The sequence below is a fragment of the Camelina sativa genome, chromosome 20 (genome assembly GCF_030686135.1).
Source record: "Camelina sativa cultivar CO46 ecotype springtype chromosome 20, ASM3068613v1".
Classification (NCBI taxonomy): Eukaryota; Viridiplantae; Streptophyta; class Magnoliopsida; order Brassicales; family Brassicaceae; genus Camelina; species Camelina sativa.
In genome coordinates this window covers 5,329,500-5,347,492 of record NC_141899.1, presented here as the reverse complement: position 1 = coordinate 5,347,492, position 17,993 = coordinate 5,329,500, and the positions used below count along the sequence as shown (strand labels likewise).

At 35.7% G+C, this 17,993-nt stretch overlaps 4 protein-coding genes across 4 annotated transcripts; 2 read left to right on the top strand and 2 right to left on the bottom strand.

Moving 5' to 3' along the window:
- Positions 1-5,130: 5,130 nt before the first annotated feature.
- Positions 5,131-7,499, top strand: LOC104769528 (photosynthetic NDH subunit of lumenal location 5, chloroplastic). The gene is made up of 7 exons (XM_010493755.3): positions 5,131-5,342; positions 5,446-5,649; positions 5,773-5,926; positions 6,009-6,097; positions 6,690-6,744; positions 6,884-6,969; positions 7,238-7,499. The coding sequence occupies exons 1-7, from the start codon at positions 5,319-5,321 to the stop codon at positions 7,394-7,396; spliced, it is 771 nt and encodes a 256-aa protein (XP_010492057.1). The 5' UTR covers positions 5,131-5,318; the 3' UTR covers positions 7,397-7,499.
- A 1,690-nt stretch (positions 7,500-9,189) lies between these two features.
- On the top strand, positions 9,190-11,674 carry LOC104769527 (uncharacterized). The gene has a single exon (XM_010493754.3). The coding sequence runs from the start codon at positions 9,293-9,295 to the stop codon at positions 11,531-11,533; it is 2,241 nt and encodes a 746-aa protein (XP_010492056.2). The 5' UTR covers positions 9,190-9,292; the 3' UTR covers positions 11,534-11,674.
- A 127-nt stretch (positions 11,675-11,801) lies between these two features.
- Positions 11,802-15,270, bottom strand: LOC104769526 (glucose-6-phosphate 1-dehydrogenase 2, chloroplastic). Its single transcript, XM_010493753.3, has 9 exons — positions 14,416-15,270; positions 14,009-14,238; positions 13,785-13,879; positions 13,564-13,678; positions 13,232-13,437; positions 12,999-13,148; positions 12,794-12,914; positions 12,488-12,717; positions 11,802-12,416 (listed from the first exon to the last, which is right to left on the bottom strand). Exons 1-9 carry the CDS (start codon positions 14,609-14,611, stop codon positions 11,966-11,968), a joined length of 1,794 nt encoding a protein of 597 aa, XP_010492055.1. The 5' UTR covers positions 14,612-15,270; the 3' UTR covers positions 11,802-11,965.
- On the bottom strand, positions 15,011-17,099 carry LOC104769525 (uncharacterized). The gene is made up of 4 exons (XM_010493752.3): positions 16,173-17,099; positions 15,722-15,962; positions 15,505-15,622; positions 15,011-15,414 (listed from the first exon to the last, which is right to left on the bottom strand). Exons 1-4 carry the CDS (start codon positions 16,784-16,786, stop codon positions 15,323-15,325), a joined length of 1,065 nt encoding a protein of 354 aa, XP_010492054.1. The 5' UTR covers positions 16,787-17,099; the 3' UTR covers positions 15,011-15,322.
- Between the last annotated feature and the right edge of the window lie 894 nt (positions 17,100-17,993).

Below are 17,993 nucleotides of genomic sequence, written 5' to 3'. Positions count from 1 at the left end.
ATACATTATCTTTATGCTCATAGTAATACAAAGTAAATGAAATTTTAATTTATTTCAGATTATAAATATAAATTAAAATAAAAAGAAATTAAAAAAAAAAAAAAAAACCCACACGTATTATTTTTTTTTTCCACAAATGTAATATATATTGATTAACAAAGATCATTACATAGAGAGTTGCTCAGCCATGGTGGCTTCAAAACAGAGTCAGTGTAATATTGAGAATTTATACATCCATTCTTAGTTAAGGCATGTGCCACCCTATTACATTCTCTCTGTGTGAAAGTAAATGAAATTTGCCCTATTTTGGAAGACCAAGCTCTTATGTCATGCAGAAGATTTGTTAAGGAGACATCCATAGTATAACCATTTACAATTTTAATCAGTGTTTCACAGTCTCCTTCAAAGATAATTGCTTGATAACCACGAATCCATGCTTGTTGAATCGCTATAAGCAATCCTTTTGTCTCTGCCTCTAGTGGAGATCGTACATTGTGTAGTTTAGTTGCTCCCCATACTATTGGTTCACCTTGATGGTTCCTAAACATCCATCCTCCTGTTGCCTGATGTGTCTGATAGTCGAAACTAGCATCAAAGTTGCATTTCAGATACGGTTGAGTTGGCGGTAACCAAGTACTTATGTTTCGGTGTGTTGCAGGTAGTAAGGACGATGTGTTCTTTAAGGTGTTTATCCATTCTTTTGTGTCCGACTTTGACATTAAAACTGTTGTCGACGCACTTTCACGAAAATTATTAAAAACTTGATTGTTTCTTGCTTTCCAAACGCGCCATATCAGAACAAAGGGCAACAGAGAGTCATGTAAATTGGTTGTTTGTGATTGGAATGATAGCAGTTGGTCAATGACATCCTCTACACTTGAAGGTAGGTGAGAAGTGTTTAAAGAAACAGTACCGGAAAGTCTCCATGACATTATGGCAAAAGGACAAGAAAATAGAGCATGATGGATTGACTCCTCTGTTTGACGACACCGAGAACATAAAGGATCAATGTTCATACCTCGTGATCGTAACCGTGTAGTGACTGGTATAGCTTGACATAATATACGCCACAAGAAATGTTTGATCTTTGGTTGTAACCTTAGCTTCCAAATTTTATTCTTTAGTTCCACTGAACCATGAGGTATATTCGGGATATTTCCTGGATCAAAGGGATAGTGTGTGATGAACCAGTAACCAGATTTTACAGTATAATCCCCGGAGCGAGTATAATTCCAAATGAGTTTATCCGAATATTCATCTTGAGAGAGGTGGATGTTTTTAATCATCTCTTGTTTCGACTGTTGAACTGAGTTTAGTAGTTTTTGATTGTCCCATGTCCGAGAATCACCCGTTTTAATGATGAAATGATCAAGTGTTGTCGATGATTGTACTGGTGAGGTTTGGACTAATCTTGGTGGATGAACTTCAAGGAAATTATCCTCCCCGATACGGACCCCGATACGGATAGTCTTACCATCCCCCACAATGTATCTAGAACCTTTATTATATTTAGTTACAAACATATTAAAAATATAAAACCAAAAACTTTTCTATTTGGCAGATAATTTATTTTCAAATAAAAATGAATATAATCATTAACAAATGGATTTCAGCTTAAGGTTCCTGAAAAAAAAACAACCTATCTACTTCAGGGTTGTATCACCGTCTAAAGCCCGTCAAAACACCGTGTACACACAACTTCATTACTAAATAAATAAAATAGCCAATGTTTATTACTAATAATAAAAATATTCAAAATATAAACTTTTTGGATTCACACTACTAATGTGTCATATTTATACTATTAATTGGGGAGTACACTTAGGGATAAAATATATATATATATATATAACATATATACATGTTGCCAAACAGATCCATTTGCATACATAATAAAAAAAATGAAACTTCCCTAAAAACTGGTAACAACTATTAAAGAAATAAATAATTAACTTTTTATAATTGGTTATAGATTTCATATCTATTTTTTGATATAGGTATAAAGCATAAATAATTAATTTCGAATATATTAAGTTTTCCAAATATTTTTCTAAATTAAATATTAAACATGTATAGTTTTTTAAATGAAATTAAAGCCAACAAGATTAAAAAATGAAATTTAAAATATTATAAGAAAAATGAAATTATTTCTATTAATAATTCCTTGAATTTATATAGTTATTAAAATTTTATAAAATAATAAGAGTTTTCCGTAATTAATAACATACCAAAAATGTAACTATTATTTAACAAGATTTCCATAACAAATGAATCTAATTAATTTCGAAGTATTTATGAAAATAACTTAACGTAATTAAAATAGATGATTTATTTTAAGAAATCTTGAAATAAAATCAGTAATTATTTACCAAATTACTAAAATTTATGGATTATTTCTAAAGCTAAACTTATATATTTACTCATCGTTATAATAGGAAAATCAAGACAATTAATTCAAAATCCAAATCTAATCATCCATATAGATTCAAACATATTTTATATGCATTAACTGAAAACTTAATAAGTTTTTAAAAGATTTTATGTAGATTTTTTAGTTTTAAACGTAAGAGTAAAAATGTTTACTCTTTCCAGCTTATAAATAGAGAAATCGACATAACATTCACATACATATACAGTTATACACCACTTTAGCACTATTTTTGTATCTCTTTGTTTCTGAAAAAAAAAAAAAAAGGTGTCTCTGTATTGAGTTTGCATAATATACCTTGCTAATATCTGCTATATTTTTTTTTTAGTTCGCCAATACTATGTATTTTTTTTTTCCAGCAAAAATGATTTATATTAATGAATTATGAAAGTCATTACATAAATAGCTTGTTAGCCATGTTGGAGGAATAAATTGTTCAAAGTAGAAATTATTAGATGTACAACCATGCTTTGCTAAAATATGAGCAACTTGATTACAATCTCTTGGTGTGTAAATAAATTGACAACTCTGCATATGTGAGGCCCAATACTTGATATCAAGAGTGATGCTTTCTACAGATTGATCAAATGACTTGTTGCCAATACTATGTACTATGTCCAGTTTATGATTTATGATCTTATGATTTGTTAAATTTATAATTTTCTGTCGTGTATATAAACATATATAAATCAAGATTTTTTTTGAAAGCATATATTTTCTATCTAGAGATGATATATAAGAGAAGATTGTAGTATGAACGGGTGTTCATCCAATTGACATAGCATCTGCAAATTAAGAAAATTACATTTAATTGCTTAAAAGAAGTCCACATTTTTTATATGAACCCGATAAGTCACAAAATACTATATTAGTGTTTGTTTTTTTTTTCAGTTTTTATATATATTTATTTAAGAAATCTCAGTAGGAAATTCTTAATAGAGTATGTAGTTGATGTTTGCATTAACATTAATTAACTTTTGAAACCAGCAAATACAACAAGGGGTACGTATACATAAACTATATAAGTACAATTAATCCTCAATGACTATATTGTAATCAGCTATATGTATTAAATTAAATTCTTTTCTTATTTTTACAAATATATGATGTTAACAGTCTTTATTAAAATGACACTATAATTTGGGATATATATGGAAAAGAAAACAAAAAAACACATATGGCAGTAAAATTTTATAACATGAGCACCTTAAAATTTGTTTCTAAGTCATGTTATCTTTAAAAAGTCTATTAAATTGAAATTTGAGTATTTGAGCGTTGATCTCAATACTTTTAAAAATTTTATAGACTTTTAAGTCATGGTTACCTTGAATCTCTAATGGAACATTCAAGCTAACGATGACTCATAGTATAAAAATTTCTAATCCAAATCTTAAAGTACTGATTAACACTCAAACACCCAAATATTTATAAATCAAAATGACAAAATTTTGGGTTAATGACGTTATACTATATAAATATGTTTACACATATTAAATAAATAATTTTAATTCTTGACACTATTAAAGATTAAATTCAAAATAAAATAAAAAGAAAAATACATAAATATGTTTTATAACAGCTAAAAGTATTTAAAAAAACATAATCTAATATAGGTGAAACATATATAAAATAGTATGAATAAAGAAGTCAATTAATTTTGTAATGTTTTTATTAAAACATATGATATATACATATACTATGAATTATATTTATGTTTATTTCATACGGGAGTTCTAAAATTAATGTTTTTGTCCGGTCTCCTCCCGTTTTCAATCAGAATACAAAATTTTCCCATATCTGGAATGTTCCATATTGAGAATGCTTTCTATTATGCAACGAAAATTTGAGAACGGGTGTAGTAGATAATGGAACTTGACAAAATGAAAAGAAAGTTACGGCCATCCTAAATATTTGTATATGTTTCAAACGGGTTTTCATCGCTGTTAGCGGTTATAAATCCAATTTGATAATTCACAAATTTAACATAATCTAACCAATCATTTATTTGATTTAGTTTGTTACCAGTCCAACCGTTATGTTGTTCCAAATTTTAAGATACTGGTGAAATCATTATTATTTTAAATTTTCAAACATTAATAAACCAAACCAAATATCAAACTAAAATTTCAATTAGTATAAGTTTAATTATATATACAAAATTTATTTTGTTTGATAAACATAAGGGTCTCAACCTAGTACTCATATATATTAGAAAAGGGGAAAAAGCTTAAAAATACCTCATCTAATTTTATTTTGGACAAATAATACCTGATATTTTTCTATTGGAAAAATAATAGTTCTTTTAATTAATTAAAGCTGATTAATATCTCAACTATTAAATGTTGGAATTTTAATACCTAGCACGTGTATTATTATTTTAAATTACAAATTTGCCCTTAAAATTCTATTTGTTTTAATTAAATCAGAAAAAATAATTTAAATAATTCTATTTTTTTCTATTTTTCATTTTTTAAAATTAATTATTTCTGATTTAATTAAAACAAAGAGAATTTTAAGGGTAAATTTGTAATTTTAAAATAATAATACACGTGTTAGGTATTAAAGTTCCAACATTTAAAAGTTGAAATATTAATCAGTTTTAATTAATTAAAAGGAGTATTATTTTTCCAATAAAAAAGATCATGTATTATTTGTATAAAATAAAATTAGATGAGGTATTTTTAAGCTTTTTTCCCCATTAGTAACCCACTTTTACTTCATCTTTACACTTTATTTTAAAACTACATAAAAAAAACAACTATAACTTGATATCTCGAATAAAATGTCTCTCAGACTCATTCGTGCTATTATATATCACACACAGTACACACACTCATCGTCGTCACTCACCAACCAATACAAACGCGAGCTAAAGCGTTTTTGAGCTCCCATGGCGGCCTTCACGATGACTCTGGTTCGTTTCCCTTTTGATTTTTTTTTTTTTTTAAATTACCTTTCCGCTTCTTCGTCGTCTCATCCTCTTCTCATACTCCTAATATTTTTGGTATTTATCGTAGTCAAATCCGAAGTCGCTCTCACCTTCACCACGAAGACTTTATCAGATCAATTCATCCGCTCACACATCTACCTCTTTCCGATTCGGAACCAAATCTGCCTTCGATTCAATCTCGTTTTCGTCTTCAACTCCCTTCTCCGCCTCATCGCTCCTCCTTCATACCAAAAGAAACAACCGCTGCTTCTCCGTTCAATCGAATGCTGAGGTTAGAAGATTCTCTCATCTCCTAATCTTTGTATGATGGAATTGTAATTCTTAAAACTCTAGGGTTTTTTTCATTAGATTTGCCTAAGCGATTGAATCATAACGTGGATTTTGTATTACACAGCTAGTTGCGGAACCCCAATCGAAGATAACGCACAAGGTGTATTTCGATATAAGTGTTGGAAATCCAGTGGGAAAGTTAGCTGGGAGGATTGTTATTGGATTGTATGGTGATGATGTTCCCCAAACTGTGGAGAACTTTCGTGCTTTATGCACAGGTAAGTTATCATCTCATATGGGATGTTCATATCATCTCAAGGTGTTTATATACGGTCAGTGAATGTGATTGTTCTTGCTTAGGTGAGAAGGGATTTGGCTACAAGGGTTCGACATTCCATCGTGTCATCAAAGATTTCATGATTCAGGGAGGAGACTTTGAGAAGGGGAATGTGAGTTTTTTCTGACTGAACTCTTTATAGCACGGTTCTCTGTCTTTTCTGTTTCTATCTGACCCTGAAAAAACATTGTTACATTAATACCTCTCTTAAACTAAGAAGAAGAAACTTCACCACAAAAAAGTTGTATATTTGCCGACAGTGGATGTGTTGAGCTCTTTAGAAGATAGAATGAGTGGAGTATGCTCCTATCCATAAAATCTCTTTCTGACTGCCATGGAGTTCCTTGAATCCTCCCACTCTATATGTTCTAAGTAGTGGGGTAGAATGTAGTTTCTGCCAAAGGTCAATTTGAAGAAGTTTGAGTCATACCATGATATCAGTGGCTTTATAACAACTATCCCTCACATTTTAGTCTTTTCTTCTTTCATATAAGTAAAACCTCGGCTGGAGACATAATTTGTGGTAGGGAACTTATATACCGTTTCTTGGATATATAGCTCTAGCTGTAGCTCTTCTCTGCATGTCTCATCTAGATCTTCTTTTGTTATTTTTCTGTTTCTGCACATCCCAGAAACCAAAGCTCATTCTAGTAACTGCTAGGATAGTTTCATTATAATGATACAGAAGTCTAATTGTTGAGCAGGGAACTGGAGGTAAAAGTGTATATGGCAGGACATTCAAGGATGAGAATTTCAAGCGTAAGTCTATTATTCTTATTTAACATGTAGATCTGTTTCCTTCTTTTTCATTCTGCCCAGCTTTGCTTTGTCATTCATACTCAAGAGTGTTTCCTTAGATAATATTTCATGATAAGTAATAATGTGCAATATGTTGCAGTATCCCATGTCGGACCAGGAGTTCTGAGTATGGCAAATGCTGGCCCTAATACAAATGGAAGTCAGTTCTTTATCTGCACTGTTACGGTAATAACTTATAAAAGATCTCCCTCTCTGGTTAAGCACTAATGTGAAATTAGAAGTTAAAACAGTATCTTATAAGTAGGCAAGAATCTCGCTTAATGTAATTCTCTAGCGTCAATAGTCCATCTGAACACGGGTATTATATAGAAATCAATTAGATGACCTAGAGAATCGAATCTTGACATTGGATTTGGATTTTAACGAAGAGCCATTTGATCTTTGTTGCTAAGTTGAGTGTATATCATATTAATATGAGACGTGATGTGGACAGACGTCATGGTTGAACGGAAGGCATGTGGTGTTTGGGCAAGTAATAGAAGGAATGGAAGTGGTGAAGCTGATAGAGGAACAAGAGACAGACAGAGGAGACCGTCCCAGGAAGAAAGTGGTCATAGCAGACTGTGGTCAACTTCCAATGTCTGAAGCTTAAGTATTAAGATCTAAAACTAAAACCTTGTAGACATGAGATGGAGCCTATGTGTTTGCATTTTACACGCTTTCTTTTGTTGAATGGATTGAATTCCTTTACATCATTTTCTTCCGTGATTACCAAAAAAATAAGAATTAGAAAAAAACATTCCGCTGCCGAGGTTTGAACCCGGATTTCATCAGTTTGAAATTAACCTTGTGTGCTACAGCGGATCTGTTGCACATATCTACCATCCATCATATAAAGCCTACTTTCAAAATCTATTAACACATGTTTGTTTTTCTGCTTAAGTTGATTTGGTCAACCTTTCTGGATACATTATTAAAAAACATGAATTTGCTGGAAACCCAAACTCAAATAAAAACTCTTGTGTTTCACGACTCGGTCCAACAGATATGTTACTTTTTTACTTTGGTTAATTAGATAAACTAACCGATATTGTGTTTCACGTTAATTATAGATTACTAAAAAAATAAGAGAAAAATCATTCCGCTGCCGAGGTTTGAACCCGGATTTCACTTCAATTGAAATTAACCTGTGTGCTACAGCGGATTTGTTGAACATATATCTCATCCATTTGTATATAAAGCCTACTTTCTAAATCTATCAACACATGTTTGTTTTTCAGCTTAGGTTGTTGATTTGGTCAACCTTTCTGGATACATTATATCTCCGAATCAGACGCAGAATACCACAACCAACTAAGACATTTTTTTCCTCGTAGAAAATAAGAGAAAACCCCTTTGCTTTACTTATTTACTATATTTTATCCCGCCGCTTGAATATAATTTTTATTATTATTTATATTTTATATTGTATTTGTTTGTTAAATATTAGATGTTTTGTAAATAGAGAAATAATTAATTTCCCAACTGTTTGTGAAGTTAAATATTTATATTAATTTTTTTAACTCGCAATATACTTTATGACCATTTGTTTACCGGACGTTTGATATGAGGTTGTGATCAAGTGAGAAGGCTACTATGGGACGTGTTCTGGCTGTTCTTTGTCGGATCTTTTTTTTTTTTTTTGAAAAATCTCTGTTTTTGTGTTTTCTATTGATTGTATATTTTTATATTTTGGTTTATTATGATGGTACATATATTTAAATAGTACGTACTCCTTGTCCTATAAGAGTTTTTGGGTAAAAACACAAAGATTAATAAACAATAAGTATTTTGTCATTTATAAAACATCAACAAATAGGAAAATATACTGCAAAGTTAAAATTGTCATAAATTGTTATATTAATAAAAACTGTACATAGAAATTTAAGAAAATATTATAAAATAGAGCAAAAAAAAGCCTTAAACTCTTATACCATGTCACTGAGAGAGTATTAAAATGAAATTTATTAAAATGTTACAAGATAAAATCTAAAAACATGTATATTAAAACTTAGTTATTCTCAATAATTTTTTTAAAATTTTTTACCTGTGTTAGGCCTTATCTAGTATATATATATATATATATATAGAACCATGTATATTTTTTAATTTTAAGATAAATGTAATATATTAAATAAACATTATTCTCCATTTAAAAAAGATATGTAACAAAGTAATTTATTTACTTTCTACCAAAAAAAAAAGTAATTTATTTACTAATTAAAAAGTCTTTATAGAGAACTTGATCCCCAAGCTACTGAATCAAGTTTCTGATCAAAAAAATCTCGGAACATTTAATCTCCGATCCGATAGTCTCGTATCTTCGGTACATTAATTACCTTATACTTTGTAACAACTTTAGGTAACCCTACCTAGGTTAGTCGGTGGTTACGTACTTGTATAAATATTAGGTACAGCCTTCTTTATTCGATATCGCTCTTATTCTCAATTCCAATCCTCAACTCTCTTCCTTCTCTCGACAGACCGTCTTATCGTTTCCTATATAACCATGGCTTCTTCGTTGGTTGGTCCACCCGAGATACCAGACTCCTGTGCTCCCCTCACAATACCCAACACCAAACCGATCACAGCTTCTGGTCCCAGCAATCCAGCAATAGTGAACGCAATGGTCTCAAACGCCAACACTCCACCGCCGACGGGACAAACCGAGGATAGACCCACCACGTACCTCGCCGCTCTCCTCAAAAACATCGACACTTGTCGTCCCAGCGTCGCAAAGGTCTCAAACGTCAGGAACTCAACTAAAGCCAACGTCGTCAAATCTGTTAGACCGGTTAGACCGGTTAGACCTGTTAGAATGGTTAGACCGGTTAGACCGGTTAGACCTGTTAGACCTGTTAAACCGCTAAAAGTAAAAAAAAAATCACCTGAGATGGGCTATACTGAGAATGGATCCGCCACGTACCTCTCCTCAGGCAACCCCTGCCTCGACTTCTTCTTCCACGTTGTTCCCTCCACGCCCAAGGCTTCTCTGGAGAAGCGCCTACAGGAGGCTTGGGGTCACGACGCCTTAACCACTCTCAAGCTTATCTGTAACCTTCGTGGAGTACGTGGCACTGGAAAATCTGACAAGGAAGGGTTTTACATGGCGGCGTTGTGGCTCCATAGTCGCCATCCCAAAACCCTAGCTTGTAACCTCGAGTCCATCTCTAAATTTGGATATTTTAAAGATTTCCCGGAGATTCTTTACCGGCTTGTACAAGGATCTGAAATCCGCAATATCCAGAATTCGGAATGGATCGATACGATAGAGGCAGCAGCTCGACGTAGAAGAGCTCGATTTTCTAGTCGTGGTGGTGGTGGTCGTGGTTTTGGTCGTGGGAGGGGTCGCGGAAGGGGTCGCCGTGGTTTTACATTCAGGCCGTTAGCAACGAGGCAGCAGAGGGTAGAGAACGCAGAGAGGAAGAATCAAGAGGAGAAAGCCAAAGCAAGCTTGGCGCGCAAGCAAAATAAGGTTTCAATGGGGAAGAAGGCATTAACAAGATATACTAACGATCCAAACTATAGGTTTCTCCATGAAGGTGTGTCTGATCTATTCGCAAATCAACTAAGGAGAGACCTAGAATTTTTGACATCCGGCCGACCAAACAAAATCTCCCTAGCGGCTAAATGGTGTCCATCGCTTGATTCTTCGTTCGACAAAGCAACTCTTGTCTGCGAGAGCATTGCCAGGAAGGTGTTTCCCCGAGAATCATTCCCGGAATACCAAGGCGTGGAAGAAGCTCACTATGCGTACAGAGTTCGTGATCGGCTACGGAAACAAGTTCTTGTTCCCCTCCGGAAGACTCTGCAACTCCCTGAAGTATACATGGGAGCGAAAGATTGGGCATCTCTCCCTTACAACCGTGTTGCATCAGTGGCGATGAAGTCGTACAAGGAGATTTTCTTGAAACACGACGCAGAGAGGTTTCAGCAATATCTTGACGATGCGAGAATGGGGAAAACCAAGGTAGCCGCCGGTGCTGTGTTACCTCACGAGATAATAAGAGAGTTAGACGGCGGAGACGGTGGACAAGTCGCTGAGCTGCAATGGCAACGAATGGTTGATGACCTTAAAACGAAAGGTTCTTTGTCGAACTGCATGGCTATTTGTGACGTTTCCGCATCTATGTACGGTGTTCCAATTGAGGTTTCAGTCGCGCTTGGTTTGCTAGTCTCTGAGCTATCAGAAGAGCCATGGAGAGGAAAGCTTATAACGTTCAGCGAAAACCCTGAACTGCATTTGGTGACAGGAGACGATTTGAGATCAAAAACAGAGTTTGTGAGGAACATGCAATGGGATATGAACACTGATTTTCAGAAGGTGTTTGATTTGATTCTTGAAGTGGCCGTAGAAGGGAAGCTGAAGCCGGAAGAGATGATCAAGAGGGTGTTTGTGTTCAGTGATATGGAGTTTGATCAAGCGTCGACTTCGACTTCACCATACAATAGATGGGGACGGTCGCCTCCGACTCCGAGTAATGGATGGGAAACAGATTATGAGGTGATTGTGAGCAAGTACAGAGAGAAAGGGTACGGAGATGCTGTGCCGGAGATTGTGTTTTGGAATCTGAGGGATTCAAAGTCAACCCCTGTTCTCGGAAACAAGAAGGGAGTAGCTTTGGTAAGTGGGTTTTCGAAGAATCTGATCAAAATGTTTTTGGAACATAATGGAGAGATTGACCCTATGATTATCATGGAGTCTGTAATAGACAGAAAAGAGTATAAGTCGCTTGTTGTGGTTGATTGATAAAAAGATTTCTACTTCTTTGTTTTGTATTGCTTATTGGTGGGGCTGTTACTTTGTTGAGTTTATTTTTAATGGTTTACTCAAACCCTAACGATTCAAAACATAACAATAAATAATGTCAAATTACTTCATTATGCTAAATTCTTAATTGCTGAGCATAGAATCAAGTAATCAGCGAAACAAACGAGCAAGTAGTCTTCTACGTTCATTGATCAAGTAATCAGCGAAAGAAACAACCAATCAACACATAAGTTTCTAGGGTTGTTGATTTGGTCAACCTTTCTGGACTTTGCTTTACTTATTTATTAATGGTATACGTACAGAACCAAATGACCAATTAAAGCTGTAAAAAGAGACGTGGGAAAAGCTTGAATCCTAAGATTAATCTATATCAATATGAAAAAGAGACAACACCAAACAAAGAAAGTGTTTTTACTGGTCAAGGCTAACGTCACCCCATTGCACCTTATGCTTAGCAGCTAGATAATGAGCACCAACTGGACCACGACTGCCATAAGGATAGTACTCAGGGATTCTCTTCTTCTCTTCAATCTCTTTAATTAACGGAGTGAATACTGACCAAGCTGCATCAAGCTCGTCACTTCTTATGAACAACCTTCTTTCTCCTTCTATTGCATCTAACAGAAGTCTCTCATATGCGTCTGGTATCTCTTTTGAATACCTGTCTGAGTATAGAAGATTCAAGTTACTACGATCTAATCTCATTCCTAAACCAGGGACCTTGTTGTTGATTCTCAGATAGATTGCTTCATCTGGTTGGACACGGATCACAAGTTCATTTGTAGCTTGATCAAGATTAGAAACTGTATTCCGGTTATACAAATTCCCCGGAACATGTCTGAACTGCACCCTTATCTCTGCACTGTAGATTATACTTATATCAGTAAGAGTCAATATACAAAATTTCACAAGTTATGAAGTTATAGACACTACCTCCTGGTGTGTAGTGCTTTGCCAGCTTTCATTAGAAAAGGGACGCCCTCCCATCTTGCATTGTCAATGAAAAGAGCAGCAGCTGCAAATGTCGGAGTCAGACTACCTTTTGGTACAGTTTTATCATCGGTGTAGGCTGGATATGTGACTCCTCCCTTTGTGTGACTCTTGTATTGTCCTATTACCACATCTTCAACTCGAATTGGCCTCATTGAACGTAACACCTTAACCTGAATTGTGCACGAGACTTTCATAATATGCTTTCTTGAACCAACCCCAAAATTTTGTAGGAAATAGATATTATACCTTTTCATTTCTGATATCCTCTCCATCCAAACTAACAGGTGTTTCCATGGCAAAGAGGGCTAAGATTTGAAGCAGATGATTCTGCATTATATCTCTTATTATTCCGTAGTTGTCAAAGTACCTGAAATAAACATAAGAGAACCGATATAAGCTTTCAATGCAGAAGAGATATAAAAGCCAGATAATGGTAAACAAGCAATTTTACCCTCCACGTCCTTCAGTGCCGAAATCTTCAGAAAATATAAACTGCACATTCCTTATGTACTGCCTTGACCATAGCGGTTCAAATATAAGGTTTGAGAATCGAAGAACAGATAAGTTCTCTACTAGCTCCTTCCCTAGGTAATGGTCTATCCTGTAAGAATTATCATATTAGCACAGCATTCAATAGCATCATCATTACAAGATAAACAAAGCTATAAGTGAAAGATCTCCGACCTAAAAATTTGATCCTCCTCCAAATATTGCTTAAGTGATTTTGTTAAAGCAGCTGAGGTTTCAGAATCTCGACCAAAAGGTTTCTCGACGATGACCCTGGTCCATCCATTAACAGATGAAGCAGAAGTGCTTGCACATTTCACAGCATCTACAAATATATTTGGAGGGATAGACAAATAAAAGAGGCGGTTTGAGATTCTTCCACCCTGCAAAAAATATAAAAAGGAAGTTTTACTGATATTTGAAGAGAACATAAACATATAAAGCAATCAAAGCAACACAGTCGACAAGAAGTTGAAAGCTGAAAATTTGGCAGTGGAACACATCAATACCTCATGTTCTTTGAGCTTCTTGTCCAATTCAGTAAAATGTTCCTGAGAATCATACTGACCAGAATGGTAAAAACATCTCTTGAGAAACTCTTCCATCTTCTCACCACAGTTAGCCCTGAAATCCAGATGGAACAATGGCTTAATAATATTCATAAACCCATCTCCACTAGTAACCAGTCTTTAAACTGAGAACGGAAACTTCAAGAGCTACAAGTGCTCACCTCTTATCAATTCTGCAGGTCAGTGTTCTGCTGACCATGTTTCTCAGTTCAGCATCAGTCATCTTACTCCTAGAATAACCGAATATCGTAAAATGCTGCCACAAAACAAAACCAAATCATCAATCATCAGGCTGTAGAGTGCAAAACAATACACACACAGACAAAAATCAAAATAGCAAATGAAAGAGATCAAACAAAAAAAAAAACCATCTTCTTGGCAATACCTCAGGAAGACAGCCTTCATAGTAAAGGGCGAAAAGAGCCGGGAAAATCTTCTTCTTGGCAAGATCACCAGAGGCTCCAACCACCGTTATACTAACCGTTGACTTGTTTTGACCATCAGATTCTGCTCCAACCTTGGCTACATCTTGAGACAGAACTGATAGCACCTCGTCTTTTAATCCTTTAAGAGAAGATTTATTCTCTGTTGGATTTGAATCAGTGACAATTGCACCTAAAAACCCCAATCTAAAATGTCAGAACAATCCCTCTATTGCTGGATATGAATATTACAGATACACACCTAATGGTTCCATAACTAAGTATTGAAAATTCCAGATATCAGAGAATTCAATTGCACTTAGATTCGATCAAATCCAATACAGACAGATAAAGAGAGAATCGAACTAACCATCTTGCATAAAAACAGAAGCACGAGCAGACTTGCTCTGGAATCTGACACAGAGGTCATGAATATCCAATCCTCGAGGAGAAGAAGCAGACAGGAACGAGAGTGATCGGTGTCGGTTACCTTTAACCGGTGAGAAAGAAGCCGAATAACCGGAACGATATGATCGGGAGGTAACGGAGGAAGACAGAGCAGCCATCTTCAAAATGATACTACTGAGAGGAAGGATTTGGGGCGCTTAAAGATGAGATTTTTTAGTTAAGGAAAGAAGAAGAACATAAGAAACATCGAAGTGGGTTTAAAGGGGCATTTCTGCAAATAGAAACCTTTTGAGATCTCCCAAAGGTTGTCTTTTGTCTTTAAAACAAACTGCTCACTGGGGTTGTGTTGTGCTGGTATGGCTACGTGAAGGGCTTCTGACTGCAGAAACTTATTTTATTTAATTCTACCAATAAGCCCCCCCCAAGTGGACTTTTTTGCTTTTGAGATCTCCTCCGAATATACGTTTCTCAAAGATGCTTTCTTTTGTTTTGTAGTTTTACTTTGGACTGATTTTGGTTGGTTGGATGCAAATTTAGTTGCAAGCTGAAAGATCTCATTTTGGGAAACTTTTTTCATTTCAAAGAAGTCAAAAATACAAAAATGATGAGTTTACACTCTTACAGTTACAGCCGCAACTCTTTAGACAGACAAAAGAGAATTTCCCATTTCCCCCATCCCAAATAATGAACAAAAAATCATCACTCTTCCTCAAAACTACAAATTGATAAAAACAGCTTAACCTCCTCAGCAGGCCAATAACCTGCACAACTCTCTCTCTCCCCCTAACATGTGGTACTCTCTAACAACAACAGTATTAAAACTACCAAAAAAAACCCTCAAATTCTATGAATTTGAAGAAAGCTCAATATCAGAGAACAAGGGCGACTTTCTCATGAGATATCAGCGGAGATGGATTCGCAATCAATGGCTCGTAATGGTCTGCTCCACCACCACACCAACCTGAACCAATGAGATAGTTTTTAGTACTTAATTTATATAAATGTAGAGAAAGATTTTATCAAGTTGGTCTTTTTATTAGTAATTAACTACCTGTGCCTTTCATGAAAAGAAAGACTGGGACATCAAGGACTTCACTTCTTGGTTTGTGTGGAAGGAAGAACACACAGTTCTCTTCCTCTACCATCCCATCTGATCCATGAGCTTGCACCTATAGATAACACAAATTTCACAACCTTACTTTGATGTAATTAAAAATAACACAACCAAGTAAGAAAACTTGATAAGCAGATAGATCACTACTACTCACCACATAGATTTCTCGTTTGAATTCTGTGGCGAGACATTCAATTGCAATATCATCCCCAAACGCAGCTGCATGTCCTTCTCTGTTCTCTTCTACAGATAACAACCCATCTTCCGTATACTGCAAGGTGATAATGTCATACTCATCCTCTGATGACCCTGAAATCGACATGTACTTAGCCCAACTAAGTCCATCGTTCACAGGCAGACACCTCTCTCTGTAGATCGACTCTGCCGCAGTTTCTCTGCAATGTAACAAAACAAGAGACAAAAGTAATCAATAAACAACACAAACCCTTAATGAGATTGATTATAAAGAAGCATAATTTCACCTAAAGTTTGCAACTTTCTTAATCATGACAAGAACAACAATGCAACATTTACTTCCTAATTTCCATATCCATTCAAACCAGATCTGAATCTGGAGTTAGCAAAAAACAAAAGAGCTAACGTACCTCTGCATCCCAATCTGAATAAGCTCATCAATGGCGGAATCTAGAGTCTCCCTTTCATCTTTCTTGGCCAACAACTTCTCTTCCTGAACGATATGAATCCCCCAACCACTCTTCAGATCCGGCGAATACATATGCCTTATCGCATCCGTAATAACCTCCTTCTCACCCTCGCTCGCAGATCCGAAATCCTCCAAAAACCTCCTCACCGTACGCCGCCGCAAATCTCGCGCGTCGATCCCACGCGCCTCCATGGCCTTGTGCGACGCGGTGAAAAGACAGTTCCCGTCGGAAGAAACCTCTCCGCCGTGGGAAAGACGGAAAACGACGGAAGCAGAGGAATCGTCTTTCCCAGGATGCTTCCACAACACACCCCTCGCGTGAAGCCGGCTAAGATGCCGTCTTTGCTGCTCCTCAAGACCAAAAACCTCATCCCACGCCGTAGCCGCCGCCTCCATCGTCTTCTCCACCGCTTCGACCGCCGCAGCCGCCGCGGATTGGTCAACAAGATCCACGTCGTCGAGAGATACGGCGGCGGCTGTTGAAGGCTCTCTCCAAGGAACCGTAGGCGAAGGAGATTGAAATGTTGCCGTGGAATCACACAAAAGCTTACCCATTTTTTCTTACAAACAAATCTGCAGGTTTCGTTCTTTCTTCTTCTTCGTTCTCTTTCTTTCGAAACGAAACTGCAAGAAGAGGAGAGAGAGAGAGAGAGAGATGTACAGTTTTGGGCTCAACGGCTAGATATGGGAGGTGAGAGAACACGACTGTTGGAGTTAACGGTTAGATCTGTGTAGACTATAACGCGGGAGAGGAAAGTGAACACGTGGCGAAATCTAAGTGGTTTACTTTAACTCCGTCTGACTAACGAATGGCTGAGGCTTGACCGTGCTACGGTGGACCACGCCACTCACAATATTTACTTATTTTATTTTATTTTAATATATTGAATCCTGTCGTTTTATTAGCTGGCGCATCATACTCTAACGTGCACATGGTGCCTCCTTTTTGGTAGATTGCCAATTATAGGAAGACACATCAGCTTTTAGTAACGGTATTAACCAATGAGAGAGCTTTCTCACACGTATGATCTGTGTCAGTGATGGGGGCATTTTTTTTAAAACGAGAAGGCTCTGCGCCACATGTGCGCGGACTTGTCTTGGACGGCGTGAATAACGTCGTGAATCGCGCGTTAAAGTGAAAACGGTTTTTTTTTTTTTACCTGTAACGGCTAGTAAAAAAGGAAATCCTTTGCTCTTCCTTTTTTTTGCTTATTCGAGTTAAATTGGTTGACTAATCAAATCCTCCATGAGGATTGAGGATAAAGAGTTCATAAAGAGTTAATGTTTTAATATAACTCCTAATAATGTTTAGTAGACAGTAAATGGAAAGTTTTTCGAAGCTATATTGGGGCATAAGCATTGGACGACCTTCTTAGACCAAAGTTTTTACCTTCGTAATAATTTGTCTACAACCTTTTACATATCATGTTAAAAATCACAGATATAAAAACAAAAATAATTGGATTGGATGCAATTTCTGGTTCAATAGGCCTGCGTGTTGGATGTGTGTTCAGAAAAGAATGGGCTGTTTGTGTTTGAAAGCCCATAGGTGACGGGCCTCAAGTTCAAATACTGGCCAGGTGTAGTAAGTAGATAGATAGAGTACTATTAAAGGCTCAAATCCATCCGAATCTTAAAAAAAGGAAAGTAAAAGAGCATCTTTCAGCAGACAGGCTAATCATTAATAGCAGCTATGAATGATTTTAGAATCTTTTGGTAAGATAAGCTTAAATTTGTTATTACTAGATTTGTTACTGAGAAA